This window comes from Saitoella complicata, assembly GCF_001661265.1.
Source record: "Saitoella complicata NRRL Y-17804 unplaced genomic scaffold SAICOscaffold_3, whole genome shotgun sequence".
NCBI classification, from domain to species: domain Eukaryota; kingdom Fungi; phylum Ascomycota; class Saitoellomycetes; order Saitoellales; family Saitoellaceae; genus Saitoella; species Saitoella complicata.
The window spans coordinates 1-18,604 of NW_017566994.1; the positions used below are offsets into that span (position 1 = coordinate 1).

The following is an 18,604-nucleotide window of genomic DNA, read 5'->3' on the forward strand; positions in this document are numbered from 1 at the left end:
GTCGTGCGCAACATTTAGGATGGATCAACCACCCCCCACATTGCTACCCTTACGCTGCTCCCTTTCCTACTAGTCCCCCGGGGGCCTCGCACTACATTGTTGTAGCACAAATGATCGACCGTGAAATTCTGTTTGCGAAAGAAACTCACCCGGGTAAAGTCTCACCAGTCCTGGTCAGATTACCCTTATACCATGGCACCTCTTGATACCATGGCCCCTCCCCAGACCCGGCGATCCCTACCGCTTATGGTCTAGTCTTGCCCAAAACAGAGGTATTATGCCATAATACCTCCATGTACTAGTAATAGGATGGGTTTTTTTGGTAGCCGTAGGATGTGGGCTGAAACGACGAATCCATGTCAAGGGTGCGATACCAAGGGAACATGTTGGAGAGTCATTCCTCGCAGATGTGTCATCAACATGGATTCCCACAGAGTCCCAAGCGTGGCGCAGCGGTCAGCCCAGCCACACCGCTGCCGAGCTGTCATCGGCAAATTCGGCACGGCAAAGCGGAAAGTATGGGTATCACGGTCATGGTGACATCATGACGAGAGCGACGGAGTTTGATAAGTCGCTCTCTCCTTCCCGGGATTGTTGGCTCTGATTCACAACGAAATATCATCATGACTGGAACTGGAGTTGACGTGAGTGCATGAACCTTCCATGAACTGGGACGGACGTTGACTGACGCTGATTACCCAGAACAATGATCCGCCTGTGTACACCCTCGCGGAGGGGCGACCAGTGCAAGACCCGACCGCCTCGATGGTCCTCCTCGGCGATGCCGGGAAGGTCAAGGGTGGTGGCCTCGCACTCCTCGCAGACACGCAGTTGATCGAGGCGCTCGCACACTTTCCCCGAGAGCGAATCCCCGAACGGTGAGATTAAACCTAATTATTCAGCCTATGGCCATTGAATGAATGCTAACCTATGTCATAGTGTCGTCCACGCAAAGGCTGCCGGCGCATGGGGTGAATTCGAGTGCACAAAGGACATCACAGACTGGTGCTCCGCCGCCATCTTCAGCAGCGTCGGCAAGAAGACCGAGGTCCTCGCTCGTATCTCCACCGTTGCCGGCGAACGCGGGTCCTCCGATACCCTCCGCGACATCCGCGGTTTCGCCGTCAAGTTCAAGACCGAGGAAGGCAACTACGACATCGTCGGTAATGACCTCCCTGTTTTCTTCATCCGCGACCCGGCAAAATTCCCCTCGCTTAACCGCTCCCATAAGCGACACCCCCAGAGCGGCGTTGCGGATGCCAGCATGTTTTGGGATTTCCACAACCATAATCAGGAGGGTGTTCATTGTTTAATGCAACTCTTCGGACCGCGCGGTGTGCCCAAGTCCCTTCGCAACGTAAACGCCTTTGGCAACCACACTTTCAAGTTCGGCAAGCCCGAGGACGGATCGTTCAGATACGTCAAAATCCACTTCAAGCCCGTCGACGGTATCAAGAACCTGACCGAAGAGGAGGCCGTCAAACTCGCGGGCACCGAACCGGATTACCACATCAAGGACATGTACAACTCCATCGAGCGCGGTGACTTTCCTCAGTGGAAGATGATGCTCCAAGTCATGACCCCCAAAGAAGCCGAAACCTTCCGCTATAACATCTTCGACATCACAAAAGTCTGGCCCCACTCCGAATACCCCCTCCAAGAAGTCGGAATCCTCACCCTCAATCGCAACGCAGACAACTACTTTGCCGAAATCGAGCAAGCCGCGTTCTCCCCCTCCACGCTCATTCCCGGAATCGCACCCTCGGCGGACTTGATGTTGCATGCACGTATGTTCTCATACCCAGACGCAGCCCGTTACAGGGTCGGACCAAACTACCAACAACTCCCCTGCAACGCCGCCAAAAACGTTTACTCCCCCTACCAGCGCGACGGCCCTATGCGCCTCGACGGCAACTACGGCGCGGACCCCGACTACGTCCGTTCCTCCTTCCGCACGATCCGCTGCGGTCCCGCCGACGTCGCGCACTCCGAATGGGTCGGGCGGGTCCAATCCTACTCCTCCGACGTCGAACCCATCGATTGGGAACAACCCCGCGCGCTCTGGGCCCTGTTTAAGAAGAATGGCGAAGATGAGGTCTTTGTAAGGAATTTGGCGGGACATGTTAATAAGGCGTTGCCGGAGGTGCAGAAGGGGACGGTGGAGATGTTTGCGAAGGTTGATGGGGAGATTGGGAGGAGACTTGGGGAGGCGTTGGAGATGTTGGGTGAGAATGTGGATCATAGGAAGGCGCCGCCTAGTCAGACTGTCTTGGATAGGAATCGCAGGTAGGAGGTGGACTGTGGGAGGACTGCGGAGGTGGGATGTTTGGGGCGTTAGATGGGTATGAGTTCGAAGTGTGTAAATTTCCAGAGTACCGACGTGCTACGTCTGTGACTGACATGTTCAAATCCTAAGGAAACTTGATCTCAGCCTTTAAATTATCCCATACGGGTTCACACAACTTCGTTTGCCAACTGCCGAAGCTGCATGCCGTCGACGTTGGTCCCCGCACAAAACAGAAACCCCGCACACCATGGCCGCCAATACAACTTGATCCTTCGTGCTACTTGTCTCGTCGATGCGAGACTTGGCCGAGATGAAAGTGGGGACGTGCATCTGTCTTGTCGGCGGCAGTTGTTACCGAACTTAAGCTCGCGTGACAAGCGGTGAGATTGGGGATCGGTCGTATAAGGAAGGGGATGGGGCTACGTCTTTGCCTCTGCATCCAATTCCTAAGTTGTTCGGCCGAGACTTATCGACAACCGAACAAGCTTTGCAATACCGCCTACGCTCTACATGGCGCTGTCAGCAGATCCCTCTAGCAACATGAACAATATGAATCCTCCTCAATCCCGTCAACCTCCCTCCAACCCCCTCCTCCGCCCGACCAGCATCGACGCCCCTCCCGCCCCCCTCCGAATCATCTGTATCGGCGCCGGCATCAGCGGCATCATCACCGCCATCCGCTTCCCCCAACACCTCTCCAACATCTCCCTCACCCTCCTCGAAAAGAACTCCGACGTCGGCGGAACCTGGCACGAAAATCGTTACGCCGGTTGCCAATGCGATATCCCCGCTCACTCCTATCAAATGACATTCGAGCCGAATGTGGGGTGGAGTAAGTTTTATGCACCTGCGCAGGAGATCGGGGAATATTATCGGAGGATGGCGAGGAAGTATGGGGTGTACAAGTATTGTCGGTTCAACACGATTGTTACGTCTGCTGTCTGGAACAGCGAGAAATCGAAATGGGTCGTCGGTACGGAAAACCTCCAAAGTGGCGAAAAGACGGAAGAAGAGTGCGACATCCTCATCGGCGCAACCGGCTCCCTCAACAACTGGAAATGGCCCACAATCCCCGGTCTTGACTCCTTCGCTGGCAAGCTGCTCCATTCCGCACTCTGGGACGAATCCTACGATTTCTCGCACAAACGCATCGCAGTAATCGGCTCCGGCTCATCCGCGATCCAAATCGTGCCCGCGCTCTCCTCCCTCCCAGGCGTAGAGCTCTCCACCTTCGTTCGAGGAAAGACATGGATCTCACTCCCGTTCGCCGGGGACGAAGCTGTACGCCGTAATCCAACTGGTCAAAACTACGAATTCATGGAGGAGGAGAGGGAGAAGTTCATCAGAGACCCCGAATACTACCATGCTTTCCGCAAAGACCTCGAGAGGGAGTTGAACTTGGCGCATGCAGTCACGTTCTCCAACTCTGCGATGCAAATGGAGGCAAGAGCCTTGTTCAAGAAACACATGCGAAACAAACTCGCCGCGAAACCGGAGATTGCGGATAAGCTCCTTCCCGAATTCGCCGTCGCTTGTCGCCGTCTCACACCCGGACCCGGATACCTCGAAGCCCTCGCATCGCCCAGCGTCTCCTTCGTCACTGACGAAATCGAGAAAATAACCTCGCACGGCATCTTAACCACAGACGGCGTCGAGAGGACCTTCGACGTCCTGATCTGCGCAACAGGATTCGACACCTCCTTCAAACCCCGCTTCCCCTTCATCGGCTCCGACACCCAAAATCTTCAAGATCGCTGGTCAGAGCCGGAAAACCACGCAAACGCATACCTCTCCGTCGCCATCGACAACATCCCGAACTACTGGTCTTATCTCGGTCCCAACTCCGCCGTTGGTAGCGGAAGTTTGACGATCGTGCTTGAGAGGCAGGGTGACTACATTATCGAATGCATCAAGAAGATGCAACGTGAGCGGGTTTCGTCGATGGTTGTCAAACCCTCCGCCGCGGCGGGTTGGAGTGCGTTCGTGGACGAGTATTTCCGTACCACCGTCTATGGCGAGAAATGCCGAACATGGTACAAAGCGGGAAGGGAGGAAGGGAGGGTTGTTGCGTTATGGCCGGGAAGTTGTTTACACGCGGTCAAATCCCTCGAGCATCCACGATGGGAAGATTACGATTACGAATATCGTCCCGTTGAAGGTAGGGATGTTCCGCATAAATGGGCGGATTGGCTCGGTGATGGCTGGACGCACGCTGAACGACTCGAAGGCGATACGGCGTGGTATCTCGATTCCATCAACTACCCACCCGTTGATCCGGTGTGGATGGAGAGCGAGGAGGCGAAGCGGGAGATGAAGGAACGACACAGGATTTTAGGTGGCGGCAATGGTGGGGATGAGGAAGAGCATGATGAGATCAAGTTGAATGGGTTTGGGGTTCCGCATGTGGAGCATTTCGAGAAGGGCAAGGGACCGGTGAGACACGGGGAGTGGGTGAAGGTGGAGGCGTAGGTGGCGATGTGCGGTTGATGGGACGTTGTGGTGTATGAATTACAATATATTGAATGATCGTTCATGAATCTTGCAAGTTCGTCGCATATAACACTTATTTCGAGAACACCCATAACGAGAAGATGATTGAGGTCACAGCCGCGGAACCAAATCGTCGTTCACCGTACATGAACCCCATTCTTTGACACCTCAAGATATATAATAATAGCTAACATCATACTCGCATGCGAGGACTTCCTGCCCGGCATCGCGGCGTCGGCGGCAAGTTGATGTGATATGGATGGGTGTACATGTCGGAGCTGAAGTACTGTTTGAACAAACTAAAAGACTTGCAGATGCAAGACAGAGATGGTTATGATCTGACGATGATTTCAGTACCTCGAGCGTCGACGTTCATGATCTGTATTGTCTTTTCATTGTTAAAGACGTCTTTGCCAGGTCATGGATAGCAGTATTTGTACAGATTGGGTACCGGCTAGGGATAGTTGACCCAACTCTCTCACCTCCAGCGGTCCAAGATGCGAGGAATCGTAGCTCGGGTTAAGACCGTTAGTTACAGCGGAAATCAAGCTCACGTGCAGATATGGGCAAGGCGTGGGAAAGAATTGAGTGTGTGTGACGAAGTCGCGCTTATGATCACAGTGTACCGTAACCCTTACCCCTATTCTTTTGTAGCTGCTTAGGGTTAGTTTTGCGGGTAGGGGGGCGATGGTGGAAGGGGTGACCTTGGGCGAGTTGGATGGGTTCTGTGTCTGTGTGTGTATGATATTGATTGGGAGTCAGTGGGTTTGGAGCTTGGGGTGTTCATCGTTGAATTGTGATCTTAGGCTTACGAGGAAAGGTTCGTGGATGGAGCCTAATTTTTTCCAGAGTATATGCTAGGTATTCGTCGCATGTAGAAGTTGTTCGGTTTTGTAGGACTGGTGTTCCCACGCTTGTATGAGTATTCCCACGCCGGCGATCTACGTTACAGGCACAATCTTCAGCTTCGTCGGATCCCGTCAACCTGCTCCACCCCCACGGCCGGCTGATCGTTACAGCTGATAAGGCGCATTCTGAAATTGTGGATATGACGATAGCAGAGCGGGGCACGTCGGCAATCTTTTCGAGCTGTTCATGAGGTGCGGAGTACGGATTACATGAGAATGGGATTCATGACAGCAGCTGGGTGGAGGGCTCAACTAGAGTTTCGCCGTAGGCCCTCTCTTATCTATCATCCCGTCCTATAGGCAATCTTCAGATACACCCAAGAACCTCTTCCAGTCTCCTTGAGCTCCCCTTCAACGTCTCTCACCCCCGTCGGCGTCGCAGCATCACCATAGATCGCCATGGACGAACACAAACCCCCCATCATACAAACAACAACCGGCCAAAAGGATATCTTCAACGAACCCGTAACCTCCATTCTCAAACCCAACGACATCCCCCTCGCCCCCTCCTCCGCCTCTTGGACCTCCGACGACGAAGTCCTCGCCTCACTCGGGTACAAACCCGAGTTCAAGCGCGAATTCACATTATGGACGACTTTCTCCGTATCCTTCGCTGTTTTGGGTCTTTTGCCCAGTTTCGCGTCGACGCTGTATTATGGGATGGGGTATGCGGGTACGGCGGGGATGACATGGGGATGGTTGATCGCTATGGTGGGGATACAATCTGTCGCTGCAAGCATGGCGGAGATCTGTTCGTCCATGCCCACGAGTGGTGGGTTGTACTACGCTTCCGCAGTCCTCGCTCCACCTGGGTGGGGACCCCTGGCTGCGTGGCTCACCGGGTGGTCGAATTGGATGTCCCAAGTCACCGGCGCACCCTCCGTCAACTACGGTACAGCCGCAATGATCCTCGCTGCTGCAAGCATCCAGAATCCGGAGTATGTCCCACAGAACTATCAGGTCTTTTTCGTTACGGTTTTGTTGATGCTCGTACACGCCACTATGGCGTCGTTGCCGACGAAGAGGATTGCGCAGGTTAATAGCACTGGGAGTACGTTTAATATGATCGCCCTCGTGATTGTCATCATCCTCATACCTGCAGGGACGAATAGAGTGAGTCAGGGATTGCCGAGATTCACACCTTCCTCGGAGGTCTGGGGCACGATCTATCCGGGAACCGAATTCCCCGCCGGTGTCGGCGTATTGATGTCGTTCGTCTCAGTCATCTGGACCATGGTATGTCAAACTTCTTCCCTCCCTCCCTCCCTGCTCCTCCCCAGACCCCACATGCTAACCTACCTCCCCCCACAGTCCGGGTACGACGCCCCCTTCCACCTCTCCGAAGAATGCTCCAACGCCTCCATCGCCTCCCCCCGCGCAATCTTCCTCACCTCCGCAATCGGTGGAACATTCGGCTGGGTCCTCCAACTCGTCGTCGCATACACCGTCGTCGACATCCCAGCCGTTCTCTCCTCCGACTTGGGTCAACCATTCGCGGCGTATCTCATACAATGTCTCCCGCAACAAACCGTCATGGCTATACTGTCTCTCACCATCATCGCTGGGTTCGCGATGGGGCAGGGGTGTATGGTCGCTGCGTCGAGGGTGACGTTTGCATATGCGAGGGATGGGTGTTTCCCATTCTCCGAATACTGGTCCCGGGTGAATAAACACACCAAGACCCCGGTCAACGCCGTATGGTATAATTGCACAATTGGGATTTGTCTCGTCCTCCTTATCTTCGGCGGGACGATCACCATTGGCGCATTGTTCAGTATCGGGGCCATTGCTGCGTTCGTCGCATTCACGATCCCGATCTTCATCCGTGTCTTTTTCGTCGGCGACAGATTCCGTCCTGGCCCCTGGAACCTCGGCCGTTTCTCCATCTACATCGGGAGTATCGCGTGTGCCTTCGTCGCACTCATGGTACCAATCCTCTGTCTTCCCAGCGTCACGGGCCGAAATCTGAGTCCGTCGCTGATGAATTGGACGGTATTGGTGTATGGCGCACCCATGGCTTTTGTGGTGGTGTGGTGGGCGGTGAGTGCGAGGAAGTGGTTTAAGGGGCCCAAGGTGAATGTTGAGCATATGATGCTGGATAGGTTGGAGGCGATTGAGGGGCAGGAGGTTTTGAGGCCGGGGGAGATGGAGGAGGTGCAGAAGGTGTGATCTTGAGCTCCGTGATTACTGTATTACTGGATTATGGTGTGTGTATGATAGCTATGGCATGAATACCTCAGGTCTAATTTCAAATATACCTACCTTACCATATCATCAATTGTTCTCTGTCTCCGCTATCAAACTCCCATCCAACTGCACCCCCCAAATAACCTTCACACTAGTGACGGCGGCTGCAGCACCCATCCCCACCTCCATCCCGAACTCATCATTGATCCTTCACCGACCTGAGCTGATCACCGTTACGGTACGATGTCTATGATACGACAAGCCTACTCCTGCTCCTCCCTCCCCACCCTCCTCCAAGAAGAAGCCAAACACCAACTCGATCTGTTGCATCCACACCCACCGCACGCTTTGCAGCATTCACATCATTTCTATCACGCGCCGCGTAGTGTTAATGTGTTGAATGAGGAGTGTGGGCGGAGAGGGAGGGGGAGGTTGAGATCGCGGTTGCGATGGGCGGGGAGTGGTGCGATTGAGGACGGTATGTGCATGTCATATTGAGGAAGCTGGGGACATGTTACTGATCAGCTTTGAGACAGACGGCTTCTCTACCGACGACGAGCACCTCACCATCAACACTCGCACTCGTACCCGCACCAACCTCCCCTTCCGCGCAGCCAGGTCCGGGATCCACACACCCACCCAAACCCCACCCCAATCACCCCCCCATCACAACCCCTCCCTTCATCCCCTCAACTCACACATCCCCCTCCCTACCCTTGGCCTCCCCTCCACACACACCCCATCCATCTCCCGTCCTCCGTCTCCGCCAACCTCCCCAAAACCCCCCATAACCCGCCGCCTCTCAAAAGACCAACAAGGCATCCTTATCGACCTCAAAGCGCACGGCGAAGGATGGGGGAGTATCATGCAACAACCGAGTTTGCGTGGGTTGAAGTTTAGTTGGTTGGTGTTTGAGTGGGAGAAGTATGAACGGCGGAGGGGTGAGGGAGGGGAGGTGGAGGGGTGTGCCGAGGATGAATTTTGATGGCGAGGTGGAGTTAGGGTAGGGTGGATTTGAGATTGAAGGTGCGAGGGAGAGGAGCATGACAGATGACGGCATGATGGCGAATCGTTGCGGTAGTGCCGCGTGCCAACGGTCATGGAACGGAGGGACGATATGACAAGAAAGGCAGTGTGCTTGAGAGCCTGGGACTGGGATGATCTGCAGGACAGAATGAAGATTCTTCTGTACGGTACGGTACGATACGGGTACGGTTTAGCACGGCGCAGGCGCTCTATTTTCCTTAGCTTAGCTTCAACGACAGTACTTGTTACTCTTCATTAATAATCCCATAATAACACACCACCCTAACGGCTTTTTTTTCTCCTTCATAGAACCATTCCCTAGCCCGTTCCCCATTCCTCGTCCCGCTTCCAACTTAATCCCAGCACAATCACCCGATACAATCCCATCACGCCCATCTACGCCCCATTCTGAATCCCCCCCAAACACGCCCTCCTCCTCCTAACCCCCTCCGCCAGTTCCCTTAGTGACTCAACCGTCTCCTCCCATCCCAAACATCCATCCGTGATACTCTGCCCATACCTAATCCTCTCCAACACCTTGCCATCTCCAACCCTCTCTCCTTTTTCGATATTTGGTTCAGGAACATCTTGTCTTCCGCTCACGAGGTGCGATTCGACCATAACGCCGGTGATTGCTCGTTCGCCTGATGCGAGTTGCGTGGCGATTGAGGATGCGACGGCAGGTTGGTTGGCAGGCTTCTTGAGGGAGTTACCGTGGGAGCAGTCGATCATGATCGTCTCCCTCAACCCCGCCTTCCTCAGCTGCTCCTTCACCCCCCTCACGTCCTCCTCCCCATAGTTTGTTCCGCCACGTCCACCACGTAAGATGACGTGTGTAGACTCGTTCCCCTCCGTCCAGACAATAGCAACAACCCCCTGTTTCGTCACACTCAAAAACCGATGCTTCCCACCCGCCGCCATAATCGCATCAACCGCAATCCCCACACTCCCATCCGTCGCATTCTTGAAGCCAACGGGGAAGGAGAGGCCGGAGGTTAGTTCGCGGTGGAGTTGGGATTCGGTTGTGCGGGCGCCGATTGCGCCCCAGGAGACGAGGTCTGCGAGGTATTGGGGGGAGATTGTGTCGAGCATTTCGGAGGCTATGGGGAGGCCGATGGACTGTGCGCGGGAAGGTTAGTGACCGCTGGGATGCTGGTGGCCGCACCGGGAGTGGAAAGTGAGGGGGGAGAGAGGGGCGACGTACAGTTATTTGCAAATACAACCCACGCGACACCCTTAACCCTTTGTTGATCTTGAATGACCCATCGATATCAGGGTCGTTGATTAACCCTTTCCAACCGACCGTCGTACGCGGTTTCTCGAGGTAACACCTCATGACGATCTCCAAATCCTCCTTCAGCTCTTCACGGATTTTGACGAGGCGTTCGGCGTATTCGATTGCTGATTTGGGATCATGCAATGAACACGGTCCAACGATAACCAACAACCTATATCCCGCACCCATCAGTCATTGTCTCCGTCCCGACCCTCCCGTACGTGGGGACGACATACCTATCATCCTCCAACCCCAAAATCCTCTCCGCCGCCTGCCTATACCCCAAAATCTTGCGTTCCCCCTCTTCAGAGAGAGGAAGTTCAGCTTGGATCAGGCCGGGTGGAACGACGGGGTCGTAGCCTCTGATGCGGCGGTCGTCGGAGCGGCCTTCGTGGGTTGGGAACATGGGGTCGTGGTTGTGGAGGTTGTCTGGCATGGTGCCGTTGTTGATCTGTGTGATCTACTACGCTGTTGGTCAGGGATGTCGAGGGAAATATATATGGGATGAGGTTAAGCCAATGAGTCAACGATGCCTTCTTGGCGGGGCTCCACTGAGATGACCGCCGGGTGCCCGTGATCTCGTACGGTATAGATATCACTAAGAATCCCAAACAACATCGAGAAGTTCACAGACGTTTACACACCTCAAAAACGCATCCGTTTTATTTGCTAATTCTCATCCTCTTCTCCTTCATCGATATCAATGACTGTTCGTGTTCGCCGGCTCTCACGCGGTCGACGCCGCCGTGCCGTACGCTCCCGCAGCCATACCCTTCGTCCGCGTCCGTCCCATTCCACCCCCTCCATTTACTCTCCCTCTGATCCTATGCTTCCGTCATTGATTACCTCAATAATTGTTTGACTCACTAGATATATCTTCCATCTTTCATCGTGAGGGAACAACTTTCCTCCGCTCGGCTACCGGCGCCTGGTGAACTGAGCCGAGATGAGGTACGTCACGCGCGGCACGCCTTCCAGATCCGGCAACGAAAGAACTTTTTGCTCGATCGGAATGATGACATCTCCTGATCTTTTCTCTCCTGATCTTTTCCTTTAAGAACACCAGATCCGTTCCCCAGACGGAAGCTAGACCGAAGTACCCTCTCCTCCGCGAACGGCCATCACCACCTACCAGTAAGGTACTACAACAACAAAATGGCCGAGAAAATATCCGGCCTCGTCATCTTCCTCTGCGTCTTCGCCTCCATGGGGGGCTTCATCTTCGGTTACGATACCGGTGAGATCTCCGGTCTCACCCAAATGCCCGATTTCCAGCGTCGTTTCGGACAACTACAACCAGACGGCACCTACGCCTTCTCCAACGTTCGAGAGGGATTAATCGTCGCGCTTTTATCGATCGGGACGTTATGTGGGTGTCTCCTCGGTGCTCCGGTCGGTGATCGACTCGGTCGCAAGCCTGGACTCCAGATTGGTTGCTTGTTTTTTATTGTCGGTACGATTGTACAGGTTTCTGCTGTGTGGGCGTGGTACCAAGTCATGATTGGTCGCTACATCGCTGGGTTGGGGGTGGGTATGCTGAGCACACTCGTACCCATTTATCAATCTGAGGCCGCACCGAAGAGTATCCGTGGAACGCTGGTTTCGACATACCAACTCTTCATCACATTCGGAATCTTCACCGCGTATCTTATCAACTACGGCACCTCCCACGCCTCCAACACCTCCACCGCACAATGGCGCGTCACGATCGGTATCGGGTTCCTCTGGGCTCTCATCCTCGGTATCGGGATGTTCTTCCTCCCCGAATCACCTCGATTCCTCCTTAACAATGGAGAAGAAGAGCGGTGTCGTCGAACACTCGCCCGGCTCCGTAAGTGTCCGATCGATGATCCAACAGTCAACGTCGACATCAAAGAAATCGAACTCAAAATCGAAGCCGAACGCGCTTTCGGCCCACAAAACTGGTTATCATGCTTCAAGGGCCCAAAAGCCGCATACCGCACCTTCCTCGGCATGGGAATCCAAGCACTCCAACAACTCACCGGCGCAAACTTCTTCTTCTATTACGGTACCTCCATCTTCTCCGCGACCGGTGTGCAGAATCCGTTCGTTACGTCAATTATTCTGGGTGCCGTGAACTTCGGGTGTACGTTTTTGGGACTGTATCTGGTTGAACGGTTTGGGAGGCGGAAGCCGTTGATGATGGGTGCGGCGTGGATGTTTATGTGTTTCCTCGTTTTTGCGTTCGTGGGGTATTACGCACTCGATAACGCTGACGGCACCCAGAACTCTCAAGCCGGTGCCGCGATGATCGTTTTCGCCTGCCTCTTCATCCTCGCGTTCGCGTCGACGTGGGGGTGTATGGCATGGGTCGTCGTAGCCGAGATGTTCCCATCCCGAATCCGTGCGAAATCAATCGCACTCGCCACAGCCTCAAACTGGACCTGGAACTTCCTCATTTCATTTTTCACGCCATTCATTATTGGGAGTATTGGGTTTCGGTATGGATTCGTGTTTGCGGCGTGTTGTTTTGCGGCGATACCGGTTGTTTATTTCTTTTTGTATGAGACCAAGGGGTTGACGCTCGAGCAGGTTGATGAGATGTATTGTGATCCGGAGGTTAAGCCGTGGACTTCGTCGACGTGGCGGCCGCGTTCTGGACCTTCTGATCGTGCGGTGTTTACGGGCGAGGAGAAGGTTGTTACGGATTCTGATCATTTGGAGCACGCTGGCGGTATGAATGGAGAGGGCGCTGGGTATTATGATGATACGCCGAGGAATGTGGGAGGGAGGAGGTTGAGTGATGATCATGGCCCGCAGAGTACGTTGGATAGGGCGTTGAGGGGAGATGATCAGCACAATCCTGGAGCGTGGAGGAGTAGGGAGGGGAGTGGTGATACGATGGTGTAAGTTATGGGGAGGTGAATGATTGCGTTATTGGCGTTGGGAATGTGGATTCTGTCTGGGAATGGCAATAATCTCTACTCAGCGAATGATTTGGAGTGTACGATAGCGGAGAGATTCAGTAGACTTTATACAGTATATCATCCCGCTCATATCCATGCGCCACACTGGGCGCAGTTCATACGCGACGGTGGGGTCCTCGAGATGAGACGACGGGTTATGGCCGACGAATTGTACGTGAAGATGAGCTCGATCAACGCCGATTCGCCAGAGACCGTGTCGCGCAAGCGACCATATGAGGAGGAGGAGAAGCCGGCGAATGGAGCACAGACAATCGAGGATGAAGGTGCGCAACCACGACGTGTTTCCTTAACCGTTGCATATGCTGATCAATCCACTTGCAGACAGCGACGATGATATGGGACCTATGCCACTGATGGCAAACGAGGCTGTGCCAAAGAAGAAACGGAAGGGTATGCGCTGCGTTGCTTAACGCTGTTTTAGCTTGCTAACCGAGCTGTGGTGAACAGTTCTTCCCCACGAGCGCATTTACCTCTCCAACCTCCCATCCTCAGACAAATATACCAAATCCTTCATGCACCGCGATACTCTCTCGTTCGTTACGCTTACCCCGTACTACAATTTTGTCATCACGACTTCCGTCGATGGTTATGTCAAGTTTTGGAAGAAGCAGGCTGTTGGGACCGAGTTCGTGAAGCAATATCGGGCGCATGTTGATGCTGTCGTCGCTGTGGGTGTGTCTGCTGGAGGAGAGCTCTTCGCTAGTTGTGGTGCGAACGGGAGTTTGAAGATCTTTGATGTCATCAACTTTGGTAAGGCGCGCAGGAGCAGAATCATGAAGGATACTAGCTAACGAGCATTTGTCAGACATGATCGGTATCCTACAACTACCATACAAAGCACGCGCGCTGTCTTGGGTTCATGCTCGTGGTCAAGCACAAGCCCTCCTTGCCGTGTCAGACGCCGACTCGTCCGCCATTCACATCTACGACCCTCGAAGCGACGAACCAGGAACACCACTACACACACTCTCATCCCTCCACAAGAAATCCGTCAATGTCATCTCGTACAATTACGTTCATGACTGTGTCGTGAGCTCAGATATCGGCGGGATGATCGAATACTGGAGGCCACAAGGCGCTTGGTCGAAACCTGCGGATGGATCGGTGTTTGAGCTTAAATCATCAACGGATCTGTATGAGTTCAAGAAAGCCAAGAGTGTGCCGACGTGTATCACATTTTCCCCCGACGGCACACACTTCGCGACTATCTCCCTCCCCGACCGACAAGTCCGCGTCTTCGACTTCAAGACCGGCAAGATGGTCAAAAAGTACGACGAATCACTACAAGCGGCGACGGAGATGCAGCAAGCTGGAACCGCACTATACAAGCACGAAGACACGGAGTTTGGACGGAGGGTGGCGGTCGAGAAGGAGATCGAAAGATCGCCGGAGATCTCGTCAGGGTTAAATGTCGTTTGGGACGAATCGGGCCATTTTATCGCGTATGGGAGTATTCTGGGTATCAAAGTCGTCAACACCTACACCAACCGCTGCGTCCGACTCCTGGGTAAAGACGAACCAATCCGCTTTACGAATCTCTCGCTTTACCAAGGCGCTCCGCAGAAGAAGGGAACCGTCACCCTCGCGATGGCAGCTTCCGATAATCCTCTGCTCGCGGAGAAGAGCGAGCGGGATCCGACGCTGTTTTGTACGGGGTTCAAGAAGGGACGGTTTTATATGTTTACGCAGGATGAGGAAAGCAGCGGAGACCGTGACGTGTTTAACGAGAAACCGACGCGGGAAGATTTGTCCGTATCGACGGGAACGGAGACCAGCACTGTGAAGGGTACAGTAGCGACATTGCACACCACCCTCGGCGACATCCAAATCCGACTCTTTCCGGAGGCTGCACCAAAAGCCGTCGAGAACTTCATCACGCACGCGAGGAACGGGTATTACGACAACACCATCTTCCACCGCATCATCAAGAAATTCATGATCCAATGCGGAGACCCCCTCGGCGACGGCACAGGCGGAGCCTCCATCTGGGGCCGCGAGTTCGAGGATGAATTTTCCCCTGATCTCAAGCACGATAGACCATTCACCGTGAGTATGGCGAACGCCGGCCCGAACACGAATGGCTCGCAATTCTTCATCACGACGGCCAAGACGCCTTGGTTGGATGACAAGCATACGATTTTTGGAAGAGCGGTTGTGGGGGTGGATGTGGTTAATGCAATTGAGAATTTGAGGACGGATAAGTATGATAAACCTGAGGAACCTCCGAAGATTTTGAACATCACTGTCAAATAGGACATGTCTCTGATTAGATAGCTACCAAGATATAGACTTTTGATGGGCATTCCTAAATGAATGCGACTTCTACATCAAGGTCTCTCGTCCTCCGATTTCGTTACTGGCCATGCCATTTGGCATTTCTCCTGATCTCCCTACCACGAACTCGTGGTAGACTCTTGCTAGTCGTTGTCGTTCGTCCTTCGAGATACTTGGCCGAGTAGTAGATAGTGAACTGTCGATATGCTTCCTCTGTATCATCACATGCGCCGCATCTGTATGCGCCTCTCCATCCTCCTCTGCCAAAGACTCCGAATCACCGGATTTAGGCTTCAAGATATCGCTCACCCGTGCCATCCAAGCGGACCGCTCAGCCAACGACTCTTTCCGGTTCTCTTTTTGGTTGAGCTTGAACTTCACGAATTGCACAAGCTGGTTGCTTTGTTGTTGCTCGCCGTTCGCTGTCTCCTCCTGTAACTGCTCCTGTTTGTTTTCCAGGACCTCGTGGATAGCCTCAAGGTGGGCATTGTAAAGAACAGCCTGGATATCAGCGCCTGAGTAGCCTTCCATCCTTTCTGCTAGCTCTTCGAGTGGTATACTCGGATCGAGGTATAAAATCTTGAGCAATGCTTCCAGAATAGATACTCGATCCTCGAGCGATGGCATGTCGCAAAGCAAAGATTTATCGAGACGTCCAGGACGAAGCAGTGCAGGATCAATCAGATCAGGTCTACTAGTTGCTGCAAGAACATACACTCCCTCAAGTCCCTCAGCTCCATCCATCTGAGTCAACATTTGGTTAACCACACGGTCCGTCACTCCAGTAGAATCATGTCCCCTCTTCGGCGCGATGCTGTCAAATTCATCGAAGAACAACACACACGGCCGTGCAGCTTGTGCTCGCTCGAATAAATCACGGACACTCTTCTCCGAAGCACCGATGTACTTGTTAAGCAACTCAGGTCCTTTCACGCTAATGAAGTTCAGTCCGCATTCTTTTGCAACAGCAGAGGCGAGAAGTGTCTTTCCGCACCCTGGATAACCGTAGAGGAGGATACCACTCCGGAGACGTAGAGGACAGGACGCGAAGATGGGAGCATACCGGGTTGGAAACTCGAATGTCTCCAACAACGTGTCTTTGGTTGTACTCAAGCCACCGATATCGCTCCACTTCGCGCCCTCCGTAGTCAAATTAACGCCTCGAAGACCAGCTGGAACGAAGCCGTCCAAAGCTTTCTCAAAATCCTGCATTTCAAGCTTCTCTTCACTCTCGAGCGCATCTCCCGAACTGTTGATATCTGCTTCAATAATGCGAATGAGGGATTCATGCTGAGCTCGCTCAACCAAAACACCCAGATCACCCGGCAAGAAACCCTCCGTCCGCGTTGCTACCTCCAGAAAATCGATATCACTACCAATCTTCTGCACATCCAAAGAACCACGCAAGATCTCCTCTCTTCCCTTCTTATCAGGCGCCTTGATACCAAGCGACTCCGTAAACCCCTTCAACGCGACCGGATGCAGAGAATCCCGTCCAACACCAGTAGCGAGTACACAAACACCCATCGTCTCCCCGACCTTCAGCTTCGCCCCAATAGCAGAATGCCAACACTCAGCAACGATCCTCGCCCGACCTCCATCGCCACTCTGCTCGTTCTCCGCAGCCACCAGCCGATCGAAGTCGTCCAGCACAAGGACCGTGGGCGCGTACCACATTGCTTCTCGCCACCATGCTGTGAATGTTTCTCGAAGCTGTTTTGGAGATGCTTGGGTTAGGTGAGAGGTGACGGGTTCCATGATGTGAGCGTTGCGCGGTGCTGATGATAGAGCGTGCTTGAGGTGTGACAAAATGAGAGATTTACCGCTGAGGTCAGGTGCAGAGATGTACACCGATTGAGACCGAGTCAAGGAGGCTTTTGCTTTCGGTAGAATCGTAGGTGGGTTCAATCCCAGAAGCACCTTCGTAGGCGGCATAGCTGGCGATGGAAGGGTGGAGAGGTCGTCTTCGGATATAGGACTAATCTCGATCTTGCAAGCAGCCGGGTCAACCACGGCGCCCTTTTCCACATGTAGTATACCATCTCGTCCACACAACCTTACCCTGATATCATCCCCGACCAGCCCCATAGCCTTGATAGCTTCGATGATCTCCTGCTTCTGCGCATCACCCTCTATTGCTCTTGCTGGGGTGAATGTGATTTTGGCGGTCTTGCCCCTTCGTGGCGCTGATACCGGGGTAACCTTGACCCTGGATCCTGTAGGTGGACGGAGGAGAGCGGTGGACGTTGCACCTGTCAGAACGATCGCATTGGACGGCAAGTCGTCCTTTACGCGAACCAACACAGGAACCACAGCCATGGGATGATGGTTTTCTGCGTCCGGACTTGCTTCGATTGTAGGATTAAGCGCCGGCGGGCTGATAACACTGACAGTCGCATGCGTACACTGCGGAAAGCTCGCACTCGACGGCGGGACATATACACACAGCTTCCCATCCTCCGCAATCCCCTTCACGCTTTGTACCCGATACACCTGCACCTTCCCAACCTCCGTCCTCCCCACCCGACTCGAAACCGTCTTCTTCGAAGACTTACTCGCATTCGAATTTCTCCTCCTCCTCGGTTTGGGCTCAACCACAACCTCCGCATCACGACCAACCAATCCCCACCCGGCGTCACGAACACCATCAATCGCGTTGACAACCACAGTAGCAGTCGTACCTCCTCCTCCGAGCCATACGCAGATTTTCTGGCCGATGCTGAGGGCGCGGACTTGGGATAATAGGTGATCCTCGAGGTATCCCGCGTGTAACTCCATCACCTCCCAGTCATTCGCGGTAAGCGGCGCGACATGTACCATCGTCGCTCGTGGTGGAGTAGAATGCAGCGTAATGCTGACCGTAGTACCGGTCGAAAGATGTAACGCCTGTGCAAACGAGGGATCGAGGACGATGGAGGAAGCAGACGGAGACGGCGTCCCAGACCACCCTGTAAAGGCGCGTTTCGTGTCCTTTCCAGACTTCCATGATATTTCAACTGCGAGAGATTGTGGCGGCTGTATTGTATCCAGTCAGCACATGCTCTGAGGTTGTGAGAGGCTACAATACCACATCCGCTTGCCGAAGTGCATTTGTCAATGGTGGTGGCAGATGAACCAGACATGATTTAAGAGGAGCGAGAGAGACAGTTGCTGTCGGCGTTGAAGGTGCCATCGTTGTGATCAGTCGTTGAAGGTCTACCTACGGCCT

At 53.7% G+C, this 18,604-nt stretch overlaps 8 protein-coding genes across 8 annotated transcripts; 6 read left to right on the forward strand and 2 right to left on the reverse strand.

Annotated features, from left to right (window-relative positions):
• Positions 1 to 356: 356 nt before the first annotated feature.
• Positions 357 to 2,290, forward strand: SAICODRAFT_33250 (catalase; the record flags this gene model as incomplete). Its single annotated transcript, XM_019168275.1, has 3 exons — positions 357 to 365; positions 703 to 878; positions 940 to 2,290. The coding sequence occupies 3 exons, from the start codon at positions 357 to 359 to the stop codon at positions 2,288 to 2,290; spliced, it is 1,536 nt and encodes a 511-aa protein (XP_019026305.1).
• A 546-nt stretch (positions 2,291 to 2,836) lies between these two features.
• Positions 2,837 to 4,756, forward strand: SAICODRAFT_33251 (flavin-binding monooxygenase; the record flags this gene model as incomplete). Its single annotated transcript, XM_019168276.1, has 2 exons — positions 2,837 to 4,564; positions 4,745 to 4,756. The coding sequence occupies 2 exons, from the start codon at positions 2,837 to 2,839 to the stop codon at positions 4,754 to 4,756; spliced, it is 1,740 nt and encodes a 579-aa protein (XP_019026306.1).
• Positions 4,757 to 6,084: 1,328 nt separating this feature from the next.
• Positions 6,085 to 7,854, forward strand: SAICODRAFT_33252 (amino acid transporter; the record flags this gene model as incomplete). The annotated part of the gene is made up of 2 exons (XM_019168277.1): positions 6,085 to 6,921; positions 6,997 to 7,854. The coding sequence occupies 2 exons, from the start codon at positions 6,085 to 6,087 to the stop codon at positions 7,852 to 7,854; spliced, it is 1,695 nt and encodes a 564-aa protein (XP_019026307.1).
• A 186-nt stretch (positions 7,855 to 8,040) lies between these two features.
• SAICODRAFT_28892 (uncharacterized protein) lies at positions 8,041 to 9,178 on the forward strand. Its single transcript, XM_019167264.1, has 2 exons — positions 8,041 to 8,350; positions 8,409 to 9,178. The coding sequence occupies exons 1-2, from the start codon at positions 8,116 to 8,118 to the stop codon at positions 8,855 to 8,857; spliced, it is 684 nt and encodes a 227-aa protein (XP_019026308.1). The 5' UTR covers positions 8,041 to 8,115; the 3' UTR covers positions 8,858 to 9,178.
• SAICODRAFT_88224 (putative phospho-2-dehydro-3-deoxyheptonate aldolase, tyrosine-inhibited) lies at positions 9,157 to 10,676 on the reverse strand. The gene is made up of 3 exons (XM_019171539.1): positions 10,411 to 10,676; positions 10,103 to 10,346; positions 9,157 to 10,017 (listed from the first exon to the last, which is right to left on the reverse strand). Exons 1-3 carry the CDS (start codon positions 10,608 to 10,610, stop codon positions 9,295 to 9,297), a joined length of 1,167 nt encoding a protein of 388 aa, XP_019026309.1. The 5' UTR covers positions 10,611 to 10,676; the 3' UTR covers positions 9,157 to 9,294.
• A 589-nt stretch (positions 10,677 to 11,265) lies between these two features.
• On the forward strand, positions 11,266 to 13,456 carry SAICODRAFT_63870 (putative MFS monosaccharide transporter; the record flags this gene model as incomplete). The annotated part of the gene is made up of 3 exons (XM_019170024.1): positions 11,266 to 12,777; positions 12,992 to 13,013; positions 13,448 to 13,456. Exons 1-3 carry the CDS (start codon positions 11,330 to 11,332, stop codon positions 13,454 to 13,456), a joined length of 1,479 nt encoding a protein of 492 aa, XP_019026310.1. The 5' UTR covers positions 11,266 to 11,329.
• SAICODRAFT_181531 (peptidyl-prolyl cis-trans isomerase cyp15) lies at positions 13,262 to 15,410 on the forward strand. Its single transcript, XM_019165910.1, has 4 exons — positions 13,262 to 13,385; positions 13,448 to 13,512; positions 13,570 to 13,872; positions 13,928 to 15,410. Exons 2-4 carry the CDS (start codon positions 13,458 to 13,460, stop codon positions 15,373 to 15,375), a joined length of 1,806 nt encoding a protein of 601 aa, XP_019026311.1. The 5' UTR covers positions 13,262 to 13,385; positions 13,448 to 13,457; the 3' UTR covers positions 15,376 to 15,410.
• Positions 15,411 to 15,444: 34 nt separating this feature from the next.
• On the reverse strand, positions 15,445 to 18,568 carry SAICODRAFT_52834 (AAA-domain-containing protein; the record flags this gene model as incomplete). Its single annotated transcript, XM_019169173.1, has 2 exons — positions 15,445 to 18,411; positions 18,464 to 18,568. The coding sequence occupies 2 exons, from the start codon at positions 18,566 to 18,568 to the stop codon at positions 15,445 to 15,447; spliced, it is 3,072 nt and encodes a 1,023-aa protein (XP_019026312.1).
• Between the last annotated feature and the right edge of the window lie 36 nt (positions 18,569 to 18,604).